The 22,245-nt window shown below is 38.1% G+C and overlaps 1 protein-coding gene across 1 annotated transcript in view; it reads left to right on the top strand.

The window, feature by feature from the left end:
- LRCH3 (leucine rich repeats and calponin homology domain containing 3) overlaps nucleotides 1–22,245 on the top strand; it is a 227,139-nt gene that overhangs the window by 113,082 nt on the left and 91,812 nt on the right. The window contains exons 6-9 of the mRNA XM_042782119.1: nucleotides 811–920; nucleotides 13,435–13,528; nucleotides 15,660–15,780; nucleotides 18,068–18,216. Coding sequence (XP_042638053.1) covers nucleotides 811–920; nucleotides 13,435–13,528; nucleotides 15,660–15,780; nucleotides 18,068–18,216 — 474 coding nt within the window. The remainder of the gene's footprint in view (nucleotides 1–810; nucleotides 921–13,434; nucleotides 13,529–15,659; nucleotides 15,781–18,067; nucleotides 18,217–22,245) is intronic.

Below are 22,245 nucleotides of genomic sequence, written 5' to 3'. Positions count from 1 at the left end.
TTGAACCGCCAGCCGTCTGGTTATCAGGCAAGTGTCTTAGCCACTATGCTACCAGAGCTCCCATAAAATAATTATAAGGGAGGTTTATCTGTAGGTTGTAGACATCCTGCAATCTACTAAATTTTGACTAACCCATTTTTTTCACCATAGCTTTTTTGTACTCTGAAATTTGTTGATGATCTTACACAAGCATATGGTAATCTGTATGGTAACTATAAAGCTTTATTAGTAAAATTTAATAAATACAGAAGGATCTCATAATCCTAAAGAATTTATGTTTTAACTTCTGAGAAAAAAAAAATCAAAAGGTATCAACAAAAATACATAATTTAAATATTACAGCAAAAATACATAATTTTAATATTTAATCATTTCCTGCTCTTCTCCCCTACAGAAAGCAAGAATAGAAAACATGATTGTACAAGATTGTCAATTCCTAAAAGCAAACGTTGCTGGTATAATCTGTGGGGAGAAGGAAGAATATGCTTTAGGTCCCTCACTGTACAAAACTTATCAGTGTGATAGGTTTATTTGGTATTCTAATAGTGTTTGTAATCACAAATTATTTTTTACATGTTACTGAGAGCTGTTAATGACTAGAAAAGAAAAATGTATATTTACATTAAAAATAACACTGGATGAAATAATTTATTATAGCAAGCATATTAGTTTTTTAATATTACCATATGTATTTCAAAGAAATGCCTTGTGTTCTTAATTTACATTAAGTAAGAAGCTGATTATAATAAAAAGGAACAAATACTTCAGATAAGTAATAATTTGGTTACATTTATATGTTACTTTATTTAGATATGTATAAAAGGCAAAATCCACATATTTAAATACTTGAACATACAAGCTTGTAAGATTGCTCCAGACCTGCCTGATTATGATAGGAGACCCTTGGGTTTTGGCTCTTGGTGAGTATGTTATATTCTTTTATCTGTCATATTCTATCTTACAGGATATCAAATAGATCCTTACATCTGCCTGAATGTTTGATTACAGGGAAATAATCTCTTTTAACACTTGTATTCTCAGAATGCTTGTATTCTCAGAATGCTTGTATTAAGTGTCAAGTTGATTACGTAGATCTGGTGAAGTGTAGTTTTCAGTCAAGTTTTCTCAACTATGGCACTGTTAACATTTTAGACCAAATAATTCTCTGTTCTGAGAAGATGCCCTGTATATTTGTAAGAAGTTTAGCAGCATCTCTATCTTCTATGCACTAGATAACAGTAGTACCCTCCCATTGTGACAAACAGAAATGTTTCTAGATATTGCCAAATGTCCCCTGGAGTGCACAGTCACTCCCAGTTGAAAATCACTGATCTGACTGATTTGAAACTAGCCTTAGCTCTGCTACTAACTAGCTTTGTGACTTAAGGCAAGTTATTCAAACTTTGGACTTCATTTTTCTTAGGAAGTGAATAGATTAAATATGATGATCTTTAATGTCACCTTAGGATCTTTGAATCTCTGAATCCTTCAGATGCATTTTAATCCCTGATTTATAAGGCCATCTCTTTGACATTCCCAGTCATCTATACAACCTTAAGTAACAGGAATTAAATTCAGAAGATCTTTAAACTGATAAAGTAGATGCCCCAGTATAGGTACAGTAATGCTGTACTTTTTGACTTCACTCAAAACCCCTCAGACTTTTTCTTGATCCATTGAGCATTGCCATTGAGTTGAATGTGACACATGGCAACCCCACAAGAATTTGTCAAGTCTTGCTTAAGAAGATGATCCTAATGATCCTGATCCTCAGCTTCCTAATCTAAAATAGATTAATAAATTTCCATTGGGATAGAATTTCTGAATGTAACCAACACAAAAAGTGATTTAGAGGAAAAAAAAGAAAATTCTATAAAGCAGATACATTTGTTGTTGTTGTTAAGTGCCGTCGAGTCGTTTCTGACTCATAGCGACCCCATGCACAGCAGAACGAAACACTGCCTGATCCTGCGCCAGCCCCACAATCCCTGCTATACTTGAGCCCATCATCGCAGCCACCGTGTCAATCCATCTCGTTGAAGGCCTCCCCCTCTTTCATTTACCCTCCACCCTACCAAGCATGACATCCTTCTCCAGGGAATGGTCCCTTCTTACAACATGACCAAAATAGGTGAGACGAAGTCTGGCCATTCTTGCTTCCAAGGAGCATTCTGGCTGCACTTCCTCCAGGACAGATCTGTTAGTTCTTTTAGCAGTCCACGGTACTTTCAGCATTCTTTGCCAGCACCACAAGTCAAAAGCATCAACTCTTCTTCGGTCTTCCTTATTCATTGTCCAGCTCTCACATGCATACGAGGCGATTGGAAATATCATGGCTTGTGTCAGGCACACCTTAGTCCTCAAGTAGATATCCTTGCTCCTCAGCACTTGATAGAGTTCCTTCGCAGTTGACTTTCCCAATGCTACACGTTGTCTAATGTCCTGACTGCTGCTTCCGTTGGCATCGATTGTAGAACCAAGCAACGTGAATTCCTTGACAACCTCAATCTTCTCTCCATTTATTGTGATGCTGCTCATTGGTCCAGTTGTGAGGATTTTTGTTTTCTTTATATTGAGACGTAATCCATACTGCAGACTGTATTCTTCAACCTTCATCAGTAGGTGTCTTAAGTCATCCTCACTTTCAGCAAGCAAAGTTGTATCGTCTGCATATCTCAGGTTGTTAATGATTCTTCCTCCAATCCTGATACCAATGTTTTTCTTCATATAGTCCAGCTTCTCGGATTATTTGCTCAGCATATAGATTGAATGAGTGTAGAGAAAGGATACAACCCTGACACACTCCCTTCTTGATTTTAAACCATGTAGTGTCCCCTTGTTCTGTTCGAATGACAGCCTCCTGGTCAAGGTACAGATTCCTCATGAGTACAATCAAGTGTTTGAGAATTTCCATTCTTCTCAGTGTTATCCATAATTTGTCATGATCCATACAATCAAATGCCTTTGCATAGTCAATAAAACACAAGTAAACATCTTTCTGGTATTCTTTGCCTTGAGCCAAGATCCATCTGACAACAGCTATGATATCCCTTGTTCCACGTCCTCTTCTGAATCCAGCTTGAACCTCTGGAAGTTCTCTGTCGATATACTGCTGCAAACGTTTCTGAATTATCTTCAGTAAGATCTTACTTGCATGTGATATTAATGATATTGTTCTATAATTTCCACATTCTGTGGGATCACCTTTCTTTGGAATGGGCACAAATATGGATCTCTTCCAGTCAGTTGGCCAGGTAGCTGTCTTCCAAATCTCTTGTCATAACTGAGTGAGTGCCTCCAATGGGGCATCTGTTTGTTGAAATATCTCAATCGCTATGCCATCAATTCCCGGAGCTTTGTTCTTCGCCAGTTCTTTCATTGCAGCTTTGACTTCTTCCTTCATTACCATTGGTTCTAGATCATATGCCACTTCCTGAAATGGATGAAGATCAATCAGTTCTTTTTGGTACAGTGACTCTGTGTATTCCTGCCATCTTCTCTTGATGTTTCCTGCATCATTCAATATTTTGCCCATAGAATCTCTCAATATTACAACTCGAGGCTTAAATTTTTTCTTCAGTTCTTTCAGCTTGAGAAATGCCGAGCGTGTTCTTCCCTTTTGGTTTTCAGACTCCAGGTCTTTGCACGTTTCATTATAGTAATTGGCTTTGTCTACTCAAGCTGCTCTTTGAAATCTTCTCTTCAGCCCTTTAACCTTTTCATTTCTTCCATTTGCTTTAGCTATTCTCCGCTCAAGGGCAAGGTTCAGAGTCTTTTCTGTCATCCACTTTGGTCTTCTCTTCTTTTCTTGTCTTTTTAGTGATCTCTTGCTTTCTTCCTGGGTAACATTCCTGATATCCTCTGATACTTCTGGCTTTCGGTCGTTGGTGTTCAATGCATCAAATCTATTCTTTAGATGATCTCTAAATTCAGGAGGGATATATTCAAGATCATGTTTTGGCTCTCTTGGACTTGTTTTTTCAGATGTATTGATCATTTTTTCAAAGCATGTCTACTAGAGATACTCTTTTATATCTACATGATATACTCCACAGTTTTAAATAAACCAAACCCACTTTTGTCAAGTCATTTCTGACTCAGCTATCCTATATGACAAAGTAGAACTGCCCTATAGGATTTCCAAGGCTGTAATGTATCTATACAGAAGCAGATCCTTATATCTTAATATCTTTATAAGGATATCCTTATATCTTTCACCTGTGGAGTCGCTGGTGGGCTCAAGTCACTGACCTCTCTGTACACAACCAAGTGTTTTAACCACTGCACCACCAGGGCTTCTTATAATTTTAATAAGATGCTTAAAAAGAATAATAAAAAAAAAAATAGTAAAGCTCTAAAAACATAGTAGTAATCTTTTAAGATACCACATAGCACAGTACAATAATTAATGTTCATTAAGAAAATGCTAAGGTATGTTAATTATATATCATTTCCAGAAATGGAAAGTATGCATTGTAGCTTAAATTTTTTCATCATCAAATATTTGAATGTTTTATGGTAGAAAGGAATAATCTAAGCTATCTGAAAATTTCACTTATATAGAGCACAATTTCTTAGGTAAATAACATAATGTTAGGTACCCTCAAATTGATACAGACTCATAGTGACCCCATGTGACAGAGTAGAAATGCCCATAGTGTTTTCTAAGCTGTTATCTTTACAGAAATAGATCGTCAGGTCTTTCTTCCATGGGGTTGCTGGGTGGGTTCGAACCAGCAGCCTTTTGGTTAGCAGCTGAGTGCTTAACCAACAGGGCTTCTTAAATAAAGTAAGAGTGTATAGATAGAATTTGGTTTCTGCCCTGTGAGACTGTATTCTCCATGAGACCACAGACCATGCCTGTTTTCTTCACCATTGTAGCGGTACCTTACTTTAGTGTTTGGTGCATGCAGTGGAAGCTCAACAAATACTTGCTGAATGAGTCAGTAAATACTTATCTGTGGTCACATGGATGTTATTTTCCCCTGCTTAAAGACATTAGCAACAACTTTGTAATGACATTCTGGTTTTTTTGGTCTGGCTTATTAGACTAAAGATTTACATAGACATTATGAAGAGTATTAAAAATACAAGCTCTGCTCTGATGGTTTAAGAATGGAATAACATAGCTGGTCATATATTTATACAGATACATAAGAAGAAAACCAAAATCATACATACCTATAAAAGATTCCTACCAGGAATCCTCAGTCCTAACATTTTTAACTCTTGAGAGGCCTCAAAGCAGATATATGATGGTAAGGAGGACATGAAAGGTAAGGTTTTATTAGCAGATGGGAGTTAGGTCTGACATACTCTGTGCTAGGTTCTAGGGCTCTCTTAGACAAGATTTTAGCTGTAGGGAGAATGTGAGAAGACCTAGAACATTATTGCCAGAAAATTTCTACTTTCTTCCTTTCTTTTTCATCATTTTCTTTTTTTCCTCCTAATTCCATTAATAGCTTAGAATACAGACTCCCTGTTTCTTATTTATTGAAGAAAGTTTTGGTTTTCTATTTTAAATTTTCATTAACAGTGTTCCAGTCCTGTACTGTTAAAATATTCATAATAAATAAAAGTAACTTTTTCATTTTATGTATACTCTAATTGATTTTACCTACTTAGAGTTAGTAATCCTTACTAGGAAAAAGTTTTCCTCTTCCAAAGAATCAAAGTAGAAACATTAAACTGCTACTGCTGCCTGTGAGTTGGGACAGTGAGACAATTAATAGTGATTACTGGGTATGTCTGTATGAGGGTATGTCTGCAAAGACTGAAGAGGCAGCATCATTACCTAGATGAGTAATGAGCTATGATTGAAGGTCATAGTGCTATTTGCAGAACATGTTTCTCTCTGCTTCTAGTCTTGAGGTTAACCTGATTTTTTTTTCTGTTGGTGAAAATATGCCCAACCAAACATTTGCTAATTCACCAGTTCTCCATGTATAATTCTGTGACATTGATTATATTATTCATGTTGTGCAACCATTAGCAATATCCTTTTCCAAATTATTCCACCACCATTAACATTAACTTAATGTTCCCTAAACAAAAAACACCCCCTTTCCCTCTATCACAGTCCGGATTTTCTAGAGAAACAAAACCAGTAAAGCATATATAGATTTATATAGAGAGACGTTTACTTCAAGAAATGGCTTACGGAGTTGTAGAGACTGGCAAGTTCCAAATCTGTGGGCTAGGCAACAGGCTGAAGACCTCTACTGGCTCATGTGGTTGCAGGGATTGATGAACCCAGAATCTGCAGGTCAGGCTGCATGCCAGAGACTTATGTCCCAAAAACCAGAGATCAGGCAATGAAAAGAGTGCATGATTGAGAAGGAGAGCAAGCTTTATAAGTACATCCATTTATGTACTGGGTAAAGATCACATCCCCAAGGAAATTCCCCTTTCCACTGATTGGGTACTCCCATCTGGTCACAAAATGGAAGGTGATTACATTATGGAAGAGCACCTGCCAAACCACTGAGAATAATAGCCTAGCCATGTTGACATACAACATTAACCATCATACCCCCTCTTTCCTATACCTAGAAGCCACAAATAGTATTTAGTTTCTATATATTTCCTTATTTCATATGAATGATATCATACAGTATTTGTCCTTTTGCAACATTTTGTTCAGCATGTTTTTGAGGTTCATCTAGTGGCATGGATTAAGACTTTATTTCTCTTTATGGCTGAGTAATATTCCATTGTATAGGTATATGACATTTTGTTTACCCATTTGTTTGTTGATAAACTTTTCAGTTATTTCCATATTTGGTCTATTGTGAAAAATGCTGCAAAAGCGTGATTTTTTTTTTTTAACGTAACAATCCTCATCATACTACTTTAAAAAACATACACTATCAAAATAAAAAAAAAACCTCGAAGAAATATGTGTCTTTGCTAACAGTTAAAATACAGTTTGAGTCAATGAAGAAATCTTTCCTAAGTAGCTAGATGAGACCCCATTCCTGGCACTCCAGACCAGGTGTTGTCATTCTCTGTCTCTCTTACCCTGGAACTAAGTCACAAGCTAAAAGGACTCTGTCCTTCTTCATCAACTGCCCTTGCAGCCTTTCTCTGTTATGCAGCCAACCCAACCCTAACAACAGCAAAAAAAAAAAACACCAAAGTCAACTGCCATCAAGTCAGGTCCGACTCATAGCCCATTGGGTTTCCAAGGCTATAAATCTTTATGGAAGGAGATCACCCCATGTTCCTTCTGCAGAGCACTGGTGGGTGTGCACCATTGACCTTCTGGTTACAGCCAAATGCCTTATCCACTATGCCACCAGAGCTACTTGTGCTGGGTTTCCACAAATTAATTCTACTGCCAGCCCCTGCTTCCTCAATTCCCCACGGGTTCATTAGTTCTCTGTAACATCTCACAGAATTCACAGAGACTATTACCTATAGGAGCTCTGGTAGCATAGTGGCTAAGGCATTTGACTGCTACCCAGAAGGCAGACAGTTCAAACCCACCAGCCACTCCTTGAAAGGAAGATTGGGCAGTGTACTTCCATAGTGATACAGCCTTAGAAACCCAAGGAAGGGTCACTATGAGTCATGTTTAACTTGATGGCAGTGAGTATTACGTATAGTTACTTAGAGTTACCCATTTATTAGAACCAGAAAATACAAGGCAAGGTATAGGAGAGTACCCAGCACAAGGCCTCCATTGTTCCCAGGGACATGCTGCTCCTCCTGTGCTTGGATGTTCTCAGTTATCCAGAAGGACCCAAAGGGAGAGCTTCAGGTCTGGGTGCCTTAGTCACTGGAACTCCATGAATATGTGTGACTGACAGCATCATGCCCACACTCTTCCTGAAACTGGTTTTATAGGTATGAGCCAGTGTGGTCCCTACTTGCCTGGCTATTTTAGAAAGATGAAGAGTGTGTTAATTGCTTAGGCTTCTCACAGAAACCAGATACAAAATGCCAAATCTAGTTCTTTATCCTACAATTATATACTATAGTATCCTCTGGAAGGAGTCCCTAGAATGTGCAGATGGTTAACATGCTCAGCTGCTAACTGAAAGGTTAGAGATTTGGGTCCTCCCATAGGCTTCTTGGAAGAAAGTCTTGGCAGTCTACTTGCAAAAAAGCAGCAATTGGAAACCCTACGGAGCACAGTTCTACTCTGACACATGGGTGCCAAGAATCAGAATTGGCTTGAGGGCAACTGGTTTATCCTTTAGAGACCTCAAAATCTGATTTACTTGAAAAAGTAACAATATTAAAGTATTACTCAGTGAATATTAGGAAATACATATTTCTTTTGACAACTGCAGAAAATAATTTTTAAATGTCCTTTAAATACATTTTTCATTATAAACTTTTTAAAATTAGGTACCTTGGCCTGACTTTGCTATGATAAAACACACACAGTACCTGGCCATAGGACCTATACTCTAAAACAATCATCAAAGCAAACCAATCATGTAGATAGGACCAAAACAAGCAAAACAATATGAGATGAATTGACTTATCCCAAAACCAAACCAAACCCACTGCCACAGAGTTGATTCCAACTCGTTGTTAGGTGCTGTTGAGTCGTCTCCGACTCATAGTGACCCTATGCACAGGAGAACAAAACACTGTTCGGTACTGTGACAGCTTCATGATATTGCTATACCTGAGCCTACTGTTGCACCCACTATGTCTATCCATCTCGTTGAGGGCCTTCCCCTTCTTTGTTGACCCTCCACTTTACCAAGCATGATATCCTTCTCCAGGGAATGGTTCCTTCTGAAACATGAGCAAAGTAGGTGAGAGAAAGTCTGGCCATTCTCACTTCCAAGGAGTATTCTGGCTGCACTTCTTCCATAGATTTGTTAGTCCTTTTAGCAGACCATGGTACTCTTAGCATTCTTCTCCAACACCACAACTCAAAAGCATCAACTCTTCTTTGGTTTTCCTTATTCATTGTCCAGCTCTCATAAGAAGCAATTGCAAATACCATGGCTTGTGTCAGGCGCACCTTAGTCTTCAAGGAGACATCCTTGCTCCTCATCACTTGAAAGAGGTCCTTAGCAGCAGATTTGCCCAATGTAATACATCATCTGATGTCTTGACTGCTGCTTCCATTGGTGTTGATAGTAGAGCCAAGTAATATGAAATCCTTGACAACTTCAGTCTTTTCTCCATCCACCATGAAGCTGTTTATTGGACCAGTTGTGAGGATTTTAGTTTTCTTTATATTGAGGAAAAATCCATACTGCAGGCTGTAGTCTTTAATCTTCATCACTAAGTGCTTCAAGTCATCCTCACTTTCAGCAAGCAAAGTTGTGTCATCTGCATATCGCATGTGGTTAAAGAGTCTTCCTCCAGTCCTGATGCCATGTTCTTCTTCATACAATCCACCTTCTTGGATTATTTGCTCAGCATATAATAAGTATGGTGAAAGGATATAACCTTGATGTACTCTCTTGTTCTGTATCTCCTTGTTCTGTTCGTATGACAGCCTCCTAATCTCTATACAGGTTCCTCATGAGTACAATCAAGTGTTCCGGAATTTCCATTCTTCTCATTGTTATCCACAGTTTGTCATGATCTACACAATCAAATGCTTTTGCATAGTCAATAAAACATAAGTAAACATTATTGTGGTATCCTTTAATTTGTACAGGTTCCTCATGAGTACAATCAATTGTTCTGGAATTCCCATTCTTCTCAATGTTATCCACAGTTTGTCATGATCTACACAATCAAATGCTTTTGCATAGTCAATAAAACATAAGTAAACATTGTTCTGGTATCCTTTACTTTCAGCTAAGATCATCTGACATTAGCAGTGATATCCCTCATTTCACCTCCTGTTCTGAATCCAGCTTGCATTTCTGAAAGCTCTCTGTCAATATACTGCTGCAACCATTTTTGAATTATCTTCATTAAGAATTTAATTGTATGTAATATTAATGATATTGTTCAATAATTTCCATATTCTATGGGATCACCTTTCTTTGGCATGAGTACAGATATGGATCCCTTTCAGTCAGTTGGCCAGGTAGCTGTCTTCCAAATCTCTTGGCATAATCAAGTGAGTGCCTCCAGTGGGACATCCATTTGTTGAAACATCTCAGTGGGTATTCCTTCAGTGCAGCTTTGACTTCTTTCTTCAATACTGTTGGTTCTTGATCATATGCTACCTCCTGAAATGGATGAAGATTTGGTACGTTGTTGTTGTTATTGTTATTTGCCCTCAAGTTGGACTCGACTCATAGCGACCCCTCCTTGGGTTTCTGAGGTGATATCACTACGGAAGTAGATTGCCCCGTCTTCCTTCCAAGGAGTGGCTCATGGATTTGAACCGCCAGCCTTCTGGTTAGCAGTAAAGTGCCTTAGGCACTACGCTACCAGAGCTCCCTTTTTTGGTACAGTGACTCTATTCCTTCTATCTTCTTTGGATGCTTCCTGCATCATTCAACATTTTGTCCATAGAATCTTTCAGTATTGCAACCCAAGGCTTAAATTTTTTCCTCAGTTCTTTCAGCTTGAGAGCTGAGCATGTTCTTCTCTTTTGGTTCTCTAACTTAAGGTCTTTGCACATTTCATTATAGTAATTGGCTTTATCTGCTCAAGCTGTTGTTTGAAATCTTCTGTTCAGCTCTTTTATCTTGTTATTTCTTCCATTTGCTTTAGCTACTCCCCACTCAAGGGCAAGTTTCAGAGTTTCTTCTGACATCCATTTTGGTCTTTTCTCCTTTTCTTGTCTTTTTAATGACCTCTTGCTTTCATAATGGATGATATTCTTGATGTCATCCCACAGTTCCTCTCTTTTTCAGTCATTGGTGTTCAATGCATCAAATTTATTCTTTAGATGGTTTCTAAATTCAGGAAGGATATTATCAAGGTCATGTTTTGGCTCTTGTAGACGGCACATAACAACAACAACAACAACAGACTTGTTTTAATTGTCTTCAACTGCAACTTGAACGTGCATATGAGCAGTTGATGGTCTGTTCCACAGTCAGCCCCTGGCCTTGTTCTGGCCTAAGATACTGAACTTCTCCATCACCTCTTGCCACAGATGTAGTCAGTGTGATTCCTGTGTATTCCATCTGATGAAGTCCACGTGAATAGTTGTTGCTATGTTGTTGAAAAAAGGTATTTGCAATGAATAAGTCACTGGTCTTGCAAAATTTTATCATGCGATCTTCAGCATTACTTCAGTATTTCCAAGGCCATATTTTCCAACTACCGGTGACTCTTCTAGGTTTCTAGCTTTTGCATTCCAGTCACCAGTGATAATCAACACATCTTGATTGCATGTTCAATTAATTTCAGACCGCAGAATTTGGTAGAAATCTTCAATATCCTCATCTTTGGCTTTGGCGGTTCGTGTGCAAATTTGTATAATAATCTATTAACTGGTCTTCCTTGTAGGCATATGGATATTATCCTATCTCTGACATTGTTGTACTTCAGGACAGATCTTGAAATAATCTCTGTGACAGTGAATCCTATACCACTCCTCTCCAATTTGTGATTCCCAGCATAGTAGATCATATGGTTGGTTGTCTGATTCAAAATGGCCAGAACCAGTCCATTCCATGCCTAGGATGTAGATCTTTATGTGTTCCATTTCATGTTTGATGGTTTCCAATTTTCCTAGATTCATACTTTGTACATTCCATGTTCCAGTTATTAATGAATGTTTGCATCTGTTTCTGTCCATTTTGAGTCATGCCACATCAGCCAATGGAGGTCCCAAAAGCTTTACTCTGTCCATATTGTTAAAGTCTTCTCTACTCTGAGGAGCCAGCTCTTCCCCAGTCAAATTTTGAGTGCCTTCCAACCTGATGGGCTCATCTTCTGGCACTATATCGGACAATATTTCAGGGCTGTTTATAAAGTTTTCCAGTAATATATCAGACAGTGTTTCACTGCTATTCATAAGGTTTTCAGTGGCCAATTGTTTGAGAAATGGAAGGACTCTTCCTTCTTCCGAGTCTGTCTAAGCCTGGAAGCTCTACTGAAACCTTTCCATCATGGGCAACCCTGTTGGCGTTTTGCAACACAGTGGCATAGCCTCCAGCTTCACAGCAACATGTAAGCCCACAGGATGACAAACTGACAGACAAGTTCATCTCCCTTAGTTGTTCCTAACTCCTCTGCGCCTGTCTACCTCAGGCCCCGGTCTTAATATAGAGCCACACCTAAGCAAAAAGCAGCCTCCAAGCCCCTTGCCCTTGTACCTCAGGTCCCAGCCTTAATAAAGAGCCACCCCCATGTGAAAAGCAGCCTCCAAGCCCAGGCCTGCCTACCTCAGGTCCCGGCCTTAATATAGAACCACAACCAAGTGAAAAGTAGCCTCCAAACCCCAACCCTGCCTGCCTCAGGCCCTGGCCTTAACATAGAGCCACACCCAAGTGAAAAGCAGCCTTGGAGCCCCGGCCTATGATTCTGACTCATAGAAACCCCAATAGGGTTTCCAAGGCTGTAAATAAATCTTTATGGAAGTGGGTTGGGATTGACTTACAGGACTTTTTAAAAATTTTTAAAAATTAGAATACATTGCTCATTTTATAAATAGTAATTGTCTTTATATGTAAAATACTTTATCCTTCAGCCCAGTAAATATTTTACATACTCACCCTGTATTAGAAGCAAACATAGTTTACATTACAATTGTGAAACTACAGTGTTGAGGTGGTGGTGTTGTGTGCCCTGGAGTTAATTCCGGTTCAAAGCAACCCTGTAGGAGAGTAGAACTGCCTTCTAGCATTTTCTAGGCTGCAATCTTTACGGGAAGCAGATTGCCAGTTCTTTTCTGCCATGGAGTAAATACTTTAACCACTGCTAGAGTACTTTAACCACGGCTTCTACAATATAGGCCTAATAATTTATCAAAAAATAATCATAGAAAAGTCAATGGCTTGGATTGAGAATTATTAGACAGCAGTATCTAAGAGAAGAAATTCATTATAATTATCAAGATTTTTGGTGGGGTAGGAGGGCTTTCAACTTCCTCTGTAGCACGCAGTGAAGAGGATTGCCTGGAAAGGGGTATCTGTCAGAACTTATGTTAAGGTTGAAATACACTATCTCATGATAGGACTGTTTGTAACAAGGATGTATTCATTTATCAAAATTAGATGGCTAAGATGAGTGCATTTCAATGTATATCAAGTTTGCCTAAAAATAAGGAGTACTATTAAAAATAAAACAATTGAGTGAGGTCATGAGGAACACATGCAGGCATAAATGAAACAAGAATGGCAGAATGTACATGGGGCTCATTATACTTTTTTTTTTTAATTTGGAATTTTTCATATTAAGCAGTTAAAAGAATGTCAGTTAGTTCTAAATAATTAAGTGACTAAATGCCATGAAAATATTTATTAGTGAATTTACATCGGTTTATTTTAAATGTTTAATTTTAAAATATCAAACTCAGCAGTAACATCAAAAATCATTTTTTGGCAGCCATGAAGAACTGTACTCAGGTCGCCCTTATGGAGCCCTTGATTCAGGTTTCAATAGTGTGGACAGTGGTGATAAGCGATGGTCAGGAAATGAAGTAAGTGTTTCTTCTATTCTGCATGTTATGCCTCCTGGTAAAGCAAAAGTTGAAATAGGGAAAATGTCTTAATTGGGATCAGTTTCTTATTCTGAAAAATAAAGTAAAAAGGAGGGGCAAAAATCCCACGTAATTCTACCATCCAGAAATGGTATATTTCATTCCTGTGTTTCTACCATGTGTAGTTTTATATCTTTGCTGCTTCATTGTATTGTATAGTTTCATATCCTAGAGAGCCAAATAGGAGCTGAACCAGTTACACGTGAAGCTTGAAATTTAAGGATCTGGGTAATCTTGAGCAGAGGTGAGAAAAGAAATACAGAAGATGAGGAAACAAATAGGACTGTTAGGCTGAGGGGTAAAGATGTGGGAACTTAAGTGAAATATACCAACATACATAATAAATACAGATAACCCCCACTTTTCAAAAGTTCACTTTACACCATTTAGCTTTTATACAAGACCTGCATACATTAGTACCTGTTTTCGCTAACTGAAAGAAATCTAAAGTGGATTTTTCCTTTTTCCAAAAAAAATGAAAAGCAAAACTAGCCTTAGTGTGTGTTTTGCAGTGAGCCATTAAAGAGTCAGCACACACCTTGCTCCTCATCACTTGAAAGAGGTCCTTAGCAGTGAGAGTGTTATCACCAAGCTCCTTCCTCAGAAATTAAACTGAGCATCTCAAGGTCCAGCCACTGTAGCTTTGAACTTTGTGAACACTATATATTAGTGTTATTTCAGGTTTTATGTGTTATTTGGTATAACTGGTAGGTTATTTTTTGGGTCTGGGAATGTTCAAAAATTTTTCCTATATAAATTAACGGTAATTGCTTCTTCACTTCATGCCATTTTAGGTTACAGAGGTTTCATAGGAACCCTCTAATTTCAGATCGTAGGGGAAACCTGCACATAACTTTCTTAGCTGGAAGCTCTGGTAGCATAGTGGCTAAGATACTTGCCTGCTAACCAGACGGCTGGCGGTTCAAACCCACCAGCCACTCCTCGGAAGGAAGGTTGGGCAATCCTACTTCCATAGTGATACTGCCTCGGAAACCCAAGGAGGGGTCACTCACTATGAGTCGGGTTTGACTCAACGGCACATAACAACAACAACTTTCTTAGCTAATTATAGTATTTTCCTGTTTTGTTTAATTTCTGTTTTTTTTTTTTTATTTACTGAGGTTTAATATTTTAGCTATAAATTGGGTTAAATAGTTAAATATTATTTTATTAGCTAGATTGATAATCTCCCATGCATATCATTGTTTCATTGGGACAAAAACCAAGTGGATTTCACTGCCATTGATTGAATTCTGACTCACAGTGATCCTATGGACAGAGTAGAACTGCCCATAGGGTTTCCAAGGCTGTAAATATTTAAATATTTATGGAAGCCAACTGCCTCCTCTTTCTCCCACAGAGCAGCTGGTTTTGGTTAATAGCTGATTAACACTATACCACTAGAACTCTTATTTCACTTGTAGACCACAGCCCATTTGTAATTGCTTCTGTAGGTAAGTCTGGGTGGTTGTGTACATGCATGTGGCTGTATCCATACAGATATATTAAAAAAAAAAAAAAATTGCCATTGAGTTGAATCAGACACATAGCGACCCCTCCTTGGGTTTGTGTGGTGGTATCCCTACAAAAGTAGATTGCCCAATCTTCCTTCCGAGGAATGGATGGTGGGTTTGAACCACCAGCCTTCTGGTTAGCAGTCAAATGCCTTAGGCGCTGCGCTACCAGAGCTCCTATACAGATACATATGTTGTTGTTGTTGTTATGTGTCGTCCAGTCAGACCTGACTTATAGCAACCCCTCCTTGGGTTTCCGAGGAGGTATCACTATGGAAGTAGATTGCCCAGCCTTACTTCCGAGGAGTGGCTGGTGGGTTTGAACCTCCAGCCTTCTGGTTAGCAGTCAAGTGCCTTAGGCACTACACTACCAGCGCTCCTATAGTTACATATATATACTGATAACTTATGCACATATGTACATCTTTAGAGCCACATATACCTTGCTATTTCTTTTTAAATATAAAATTTAAAGAGTTTATATTCTACTTATACCTTCAATGGTTATCTTGTATAAATTTTAAAATACTTCTTTAATGTTTCTTCTGTTTTTTAAGCCTACAGATGAATTTTCAGATCTGCCTCTTCGAGTAGCAGAGATTACTAAAGAACAGAGACTACGAAGAGAGAGCCAATACCAAGAGAATCGCAGCAGTTTAGTGGTAACAAATGGTGGAGGTAAAACAATATTATTGATGGCATCTGAAGTCTTTATAGCACTTCAGCTGTTTTCACATTCACTCCTTTTGTTTATTTGTAGCTTCTTCAGTCTTCTTTTAAAGATAATCTTTTTTCATATTTGATTGAAAAAAAGATATTTTCCATTGAAGTTAAATTTCAATTTCTCTGTTTTCTGTAGTTAAAGTACAGTGTTTCTCATTTTTATTTTGGAGAGAAAGTTTACCAAAAACAGTTCACTTAGATGTAGTCATTGTTTATCTCGATGTCACCATTGCTATTTTTAAAGTACTGTTCTCCTTTAAGATTCTCTCCATGTTCATTATTTGCCTCTTTCAGGAATTTAGTATATTTCTTGCTTACCTTTTCTTTCATCTGAAATTATGCTCTTCAAGGGTATCTGAGTCCCACTTACTCTGGAATTTAAAATAGTTTTAGTTTTTATAGTTCATTAACAAGTGGAGGTCTTTCTTCTTCCTCCTACTTCTGAGATACACTCTTGATTTAGCATTCCATTCAGTATTGCTCTAGTTTGGATTACCAAGTTCTAATGATTAAATTTGGGGGGCCAATTATAAGGGAGAAATAACTTTGCTTTTCTAGAAATCAGTTACATTATCTGAGAAGAGCTTTTCTCTCTGAAGAGTGGTTTCAATTAAGTGGTTTACTCTTTTTTTCCTTACCATCTCATATTCTTCTTTATTTCTGTCCTTACTGTTCTATTCACATATCAGTAGTTTTCTTTTTAATTTCTCTTTTTATGAGTTCTTGCTCTCATTAGTTCATTTCAGACTTAAAATAATGTCTAGATCTCACTATTAAACATTTAAAATACGGCTTTTCTGAATTGAGACAGGCTGTAGTGTTGCATGTACATCATATTTTAAAGATTTTGTATGAAAAATAGAATGTAAAATATCAATATTTTTCATTATATGTTGAAATAGTATTTTGAATATATTGAGTAAAATATATTACTAATGTCACTTGTAGCTTTTTACATTTTCTTAAAAATATGACACTAGAAAGTTTAAAATTATATATGTGCTACACTTTTGTGGATTGCATACCATTTCTCTTCGACAGCACTGATCTGCATAGTATTAAGTGATGCTTCATTCCTAGGAGATAGTTATAGTATGAATTATTTATTAATTACTTAACCTGCAAGTTATACCACATTAATACATTCATATAGCTGGTTTCTCATGTCGGTATAGATTTATAAATCCCCCCTCCCATTTTTTAGCTATTAAACTCTAATAACTCAACATTAATTTTATATTATTAATTGTAGTTATGGGATTATTTTTAAATAAATGAATTAAAAAACTAGATTGAGAGATTCTTTCACATTTACTGTTCTCAGCAACTGCAACTTGTAGATAGTCTGTGGAACATCATGGAGTCTGGATGGTGCAAACAGTTAAGCACTCAGCTACTGAGGGTTTGGCAGTTTGAATCTTACCTGCAGCTCCTCGGAAGAAAGGATTGGCATTCTGCTTCCAAAAGATCACAGCAATTGGAATCCTTATGTAGTGTAGTTCTCTTTCAAAAAACATCATCATAAAATAATGACTGAGGTTTAATACTTCCCTAGAGAAATCATCTTAGAAACAAGTTTCCTTTCTAGTCTCCCATTTTAGCTAGGTTTTAAAAAGAATTACTTTTTAAACTTAAAAACAATGAGCCATTGACAAACATACCAGATGAAATAATGATGTGACTATGTGTTCTCACCTCAAAGCACTTGGGAAGAAAAAAAATTTCCTCAAATGATTCCTTCCCAGTCACAGATTGCTGTAAAACAGCTAAATAGTTGTTTCCTACTTTTTTTTACTGAATTGCCTTCTTCTTTCCTTTGAGTTGACTTTGCTAGGTTTTTTGCCTCCCAACTCTCCTATGCGTAAGCCCCAAACCTAAATCATGGAAAGTCCTAAAAGTACATGTACCTTTTCATCTTTAAAAATTAACCTTCCTCTCTGTTTTTCTTACAAACTTACATTGCCTTATTCAAAACAACAGGGAGCTATAGAAAGAAAAAAAAATTGAGATCCAAATTCTAATAATTTACACTGATTTTACTGAGTTCTTTAGTGAATTAGGATCAGTATTTTCTGGAGCCTGTTTTTGTGAGCGGCTATGGATTAAATAATAATGGCTACATTTCTCTCACTCTTGGAGTAAAAAATGTTGGGAAAAAGGAAAGAATACGATTTAAATAAGTGTCTTGTGTTTGCTGTCTAATCTGAAAGCGCCTTTTGGTGTTTGTGTGTGGTGTTTACAGTGGAACATGATCTGGATCAGATTGACTACATCGACAGCTGTGCTGCAGAGGAGGAAGAGGAGGAGGTGAGGCAGCCCAAGGGCCTGGACTCAGACAGTCTCAGTTCACAGTTTATGGCATATATTGAACAACGACGAATCTCTCATGAGGTAGTACACGCTAAGCCTAAAGATGTTGCTATGCCCTAGTAAAAAATACTTCATGATGGGATGAATTGTTGGTTCATGCTTAATTATTTTATTGTATTCATTTCTAATATTTTCCCTGAATTTTACTTATTTATTCAGACAATAAGTAGAGTTTAGGTTTATTGGTCAAATAAGAAAACAGATTATCAGGATTTAGGAAAGGGAATAAAAGGAGTCCTAAGAGTAACCCTTAGGAACTGCAAAAATGGCAAGGAAGCCACATGTTCTGACCTCCTCTAACCCTCCAAGAGGAAGACAGGATTACCAGCAGTAACCCAAGGCCTATTCCTGCCAGGCCAGACATGCTGCCTCCCCCCTCCAGCCCTTGCTCCAGCCGTTCCTCCCAAAGCACCCACCACCTCTCTCCTGGGTTTGATAATTTGCTGCAGTGGCCACACAGGACTCACAGATTATGAGGTTTATTAGGGAAGCACCAGGCTACAATTCGAGTCCAAGAAAAATGCTCAGTCTCTCTCCCAGCCCACCGTCCCTCGGCCAACAGTCTCTCACAGTCTCTTTCCCAGCAGTACTGGTCCCTCGGTGTCTCACTCAGCAATGCGTGTCTCTTGCGTCTCTTTCCCAGCAGCATGTGTCTCTTTCCCGAGCATGTGTCTCTTTCAGCAGCGCGTCTTCCTCAACCAGCAGTCAGAGAGAGTTCTGCCTCCAGGAGGCCTCCTTTCGAGCCCAGAAGGGTGGTCAAACTAGCCAATCACAGCATCAGAACTCTAAGCACGTGAAAGAGAGTGGGAACCTCCCAGAACATTGTATTTTGCCACGCCCAACAGAAATAACCCAGGTGGGCGACTTTAAAATCAGGATCTCCTTAGTTGCTAATAGCAATTCCCACCTTGGAGTTTACAAAGGCTTATGGGTAGAAAAGCCACACTAAGTAAGTTACTACACCGCAGAAACTCTGGTGGCACAATGGTTAAAGTATTAGGCTGCTAACCAAAAGTAGTTTGGACTCGCCAGCCTCTCTGCAGGAGGAGGATGAGACAGTCTGCTTCCTTTAAGATTTATAGTCTTGAACGCCCTTGAATACGTGCAGCTCTGCTCTGTCCTGTAAAGTCACGATGAATCAGAATCTCCTTGATGGCAGAGTTTGGTTGGTTAGAGCATCCCTGAGGCCTTAAAAAAAAAAATACAAAGAAATGTGATGATTTTCGTTGTTGATTTTTAGTGCCTTAAATTCTTACTATCTGGTAAATCATAGTTGGGTCAATAATTAGGAATTGAACCAAAAAGCTGATTTTTAGGGCAACATACATACTAACCATAGAATTTGTATAATGAGTTGAATTATATTGGAGCTTTTATGCTAAGTCACACAGAATACAAATTGTTTGCCATTAAAATTCTTGGGTGTCTCTTATAATGCAGCATTGAATTGCCTTAGAAAACAAATGAGCATTCAGCCCACTGCAGAATCTCTGCCAATTCCCCAAAGGTTGAAAGTAGAAATGGCATTCTTGAATATTATCTAGTTAGCATAATAAAATGGTTCCACTTCAGTGTGTATGATGTTGATGTCCGGAATTGGTCACAGGCTCTGAGCAGGGATTATTTGAGAAATACTTGGAGCCTTTTTGAAGAATGATGTATTTATCTTCTTAGAAATAGACCATAGTAACTTCCAGTGGGATATATTGTAGAGTGATAGTATCATTCTTTGGAAAAAAAAAAAGTCTTGGTTTTCCTGTCTGAAAGCTTTTCAATACAGTATTTTTTTGTTGGTGTTTGGAAGATATGCTTGTATTTAAAGTTGGATAAAATGATATAAATCAAAGTCTTGTAGCCGAAAGATTTCAGTGTTCCATGTAATTAATAAAATTACTTGTGCTTCTGGCTATAAGCATCCCAGCAGAGCAAAGGGCAGCTAATTTACAATAAAATTAACAATCACATATTATACTCTTGCTAAGGGGGCAAGGAGGCCTCATCTTCTGACCTCCTCTAACCCCACAAGAGGAAGACAGAATCACTGTCAGTAGCCCAAGGCCTATTCCTGCAAGGCCAAACATGCTGCCTCCTTCCAGCCCTTTCAACAACAGTTCCTCCCGCAGCACCCCCCACCTCTCTGCTGGGTTTCGTAATTCACTGCAGTGGCCACACAGAACTCACAGATTATGGGATTTATTAGGGAAACACCAGGCTACAATTCAAGTTGAGGAAAAATGCTCAGTCTCTCTCAGCCCACCATCTCTCAGGCAACAGTCTAGTGTCTCTGTCTGTCTCCCAGCATCTCTTTCTCAGCAATGTGTGTCTCTCTGTGTCTATCTCTCAGCAGCGCATGTCTCTCGGTCTCTCTAGCAGCATGTGTCTCTCAGGAGCACATTTCTCTCAGCAGCATAATCTTTCTCAGCCAACAGTCAGACTTTTTCTGCCTCTACAAGGGCTCCTTTTCACCTGGCGGAGTGGCCAAACTAACCAATCAATAACGTCAGAATTCTAAACACCTGAGAGTGAACTTCCCAGAACATTGCTTTGTGCCACTTGCGTGAGAAATACCCCAGATTGATAACTTAAATAAAACTTACGGCTAGAAAAGGTATACCAGGTAGTTTACTACACCACAGCTCTTTAAAAGGAATCTTTTTTATCTCTCTCTTTTTTTTTTTTTGGTAGTCTTTCTCTTTGATCATTTTATGAATGATGGAGCTGGAAAGCTGTGGGTATTTCTGAAAAATTTAAATTCCCATTATACTGCTGGAATATACTGTTTCTTTAATCCACTGCTTGATTATTTTATAACTATGTGCTTTTTAATTCCAGCTACCTATTTCTTTGGCAATATTCTTATATTTTGTATGAATTATATCTTAAGGTTTTTAAAAATTTGACATCTGTAAAAATATGAGAAGCAGTATTATTTAGAGGGTTTAACAACCAGTAAATAAATACTTTATATTTCTGACTACTATATAAAAATGAATTGCTAAAAGATTAACCTATGTGAGATTTTAAACACTTTTTATTTTTATGTAGTGTAATACCTCTTATATATACAAACCACATGCTTCCTGAATAGGGTATGACTAGGGTTTACTTTTTAAATAAATGGCATATTTGTTTTGTATTGAATTCCACAAAGCTTTTGCAGTAATTTTATTTATTTATATTGCACTTTGGGTGCAAATTTCCATAGCATACTTGTTTTACATTGAATAGTTCATGTACATCTGATTTCATGGTCCAAATTACCTTCCCAAACCTTGGAGGTGAGTACATTTCTAGGCCTGAAAGGTAACCTGGAGCCATAGTCTCAAGAGATTCTACCAGTCTATTTCTGACCAATAGTTCTGGTCGTCTTTTTTTTTTTTAATGCATTTTATGGAAATATACTTTATCTACACTGAAATACACAACACTAAAATGACATGGGTCAGTGCTTTTTTTTTTTTTTTTTGCACTGTTCCCTCCTCTCCTCTCCCATCCCTGGCAACTAACAAAGAAAGTTTCCCTCCAATATATAAGCCTTTCCTTGACCCTCCACATCAAAGAACTTATAGTATATTTGTCCTTCTATGATTGACTTAGGTCATTCAGCATAGTATCCTCCAACTTCATCTATATTTTGCGGTGTTTTTTTTTTTTCTTTGGTGTGATTTCGATGAAGATTTACAGAGCAAATTCACTTTCCATACAGCAGTTCACATATACTTTATCTCATGACATTGACCACAGTTGGCCACAATGCAACAGCTCCCCTCCCACTTCCTCCCCATAGTTACCTCTTCCCAGTGTCCATCCCTCCATGCATTCCTGCCCCTGAGCTGTCTCCCTGTGCATTAGCAGCCATTCTTTCTCCCTTGATTGTTCTCTCCAGGGAGTGTATCTACCTGAAGTAAATGTTCAACTCATATGCCTGTCTTTTGTTTGGCTGGAAACCATGGGTGTGGGTTCAATTCCAGACCTGAAGGGTAGCGAGGGGCCACAGTCTCAGTGGTTCCACCAGGCTCTATCAAACCAGCAAACCTGGTCCCCCCCCCC

Source organism: Orycteropus afer, unplaced genomic scaffold (assembly GCF_000298275.1).
Source record: "Orycteropus afer afer isolate SDZICR_OR568_19922 unplaced genomic scaffold, OryAfe1.0 scaffold00245, whole genome shotgun sequence".
Lineage (NCBI taxonomy): Eukaryota > Metazoa > Chordata > Mammalia > Tubulidentata > Orycteropodidae > Orycteropus > Orycteropus afer.
This window is presented reverse-complemented; position numbering and strand designations above follow the sequence as displayed.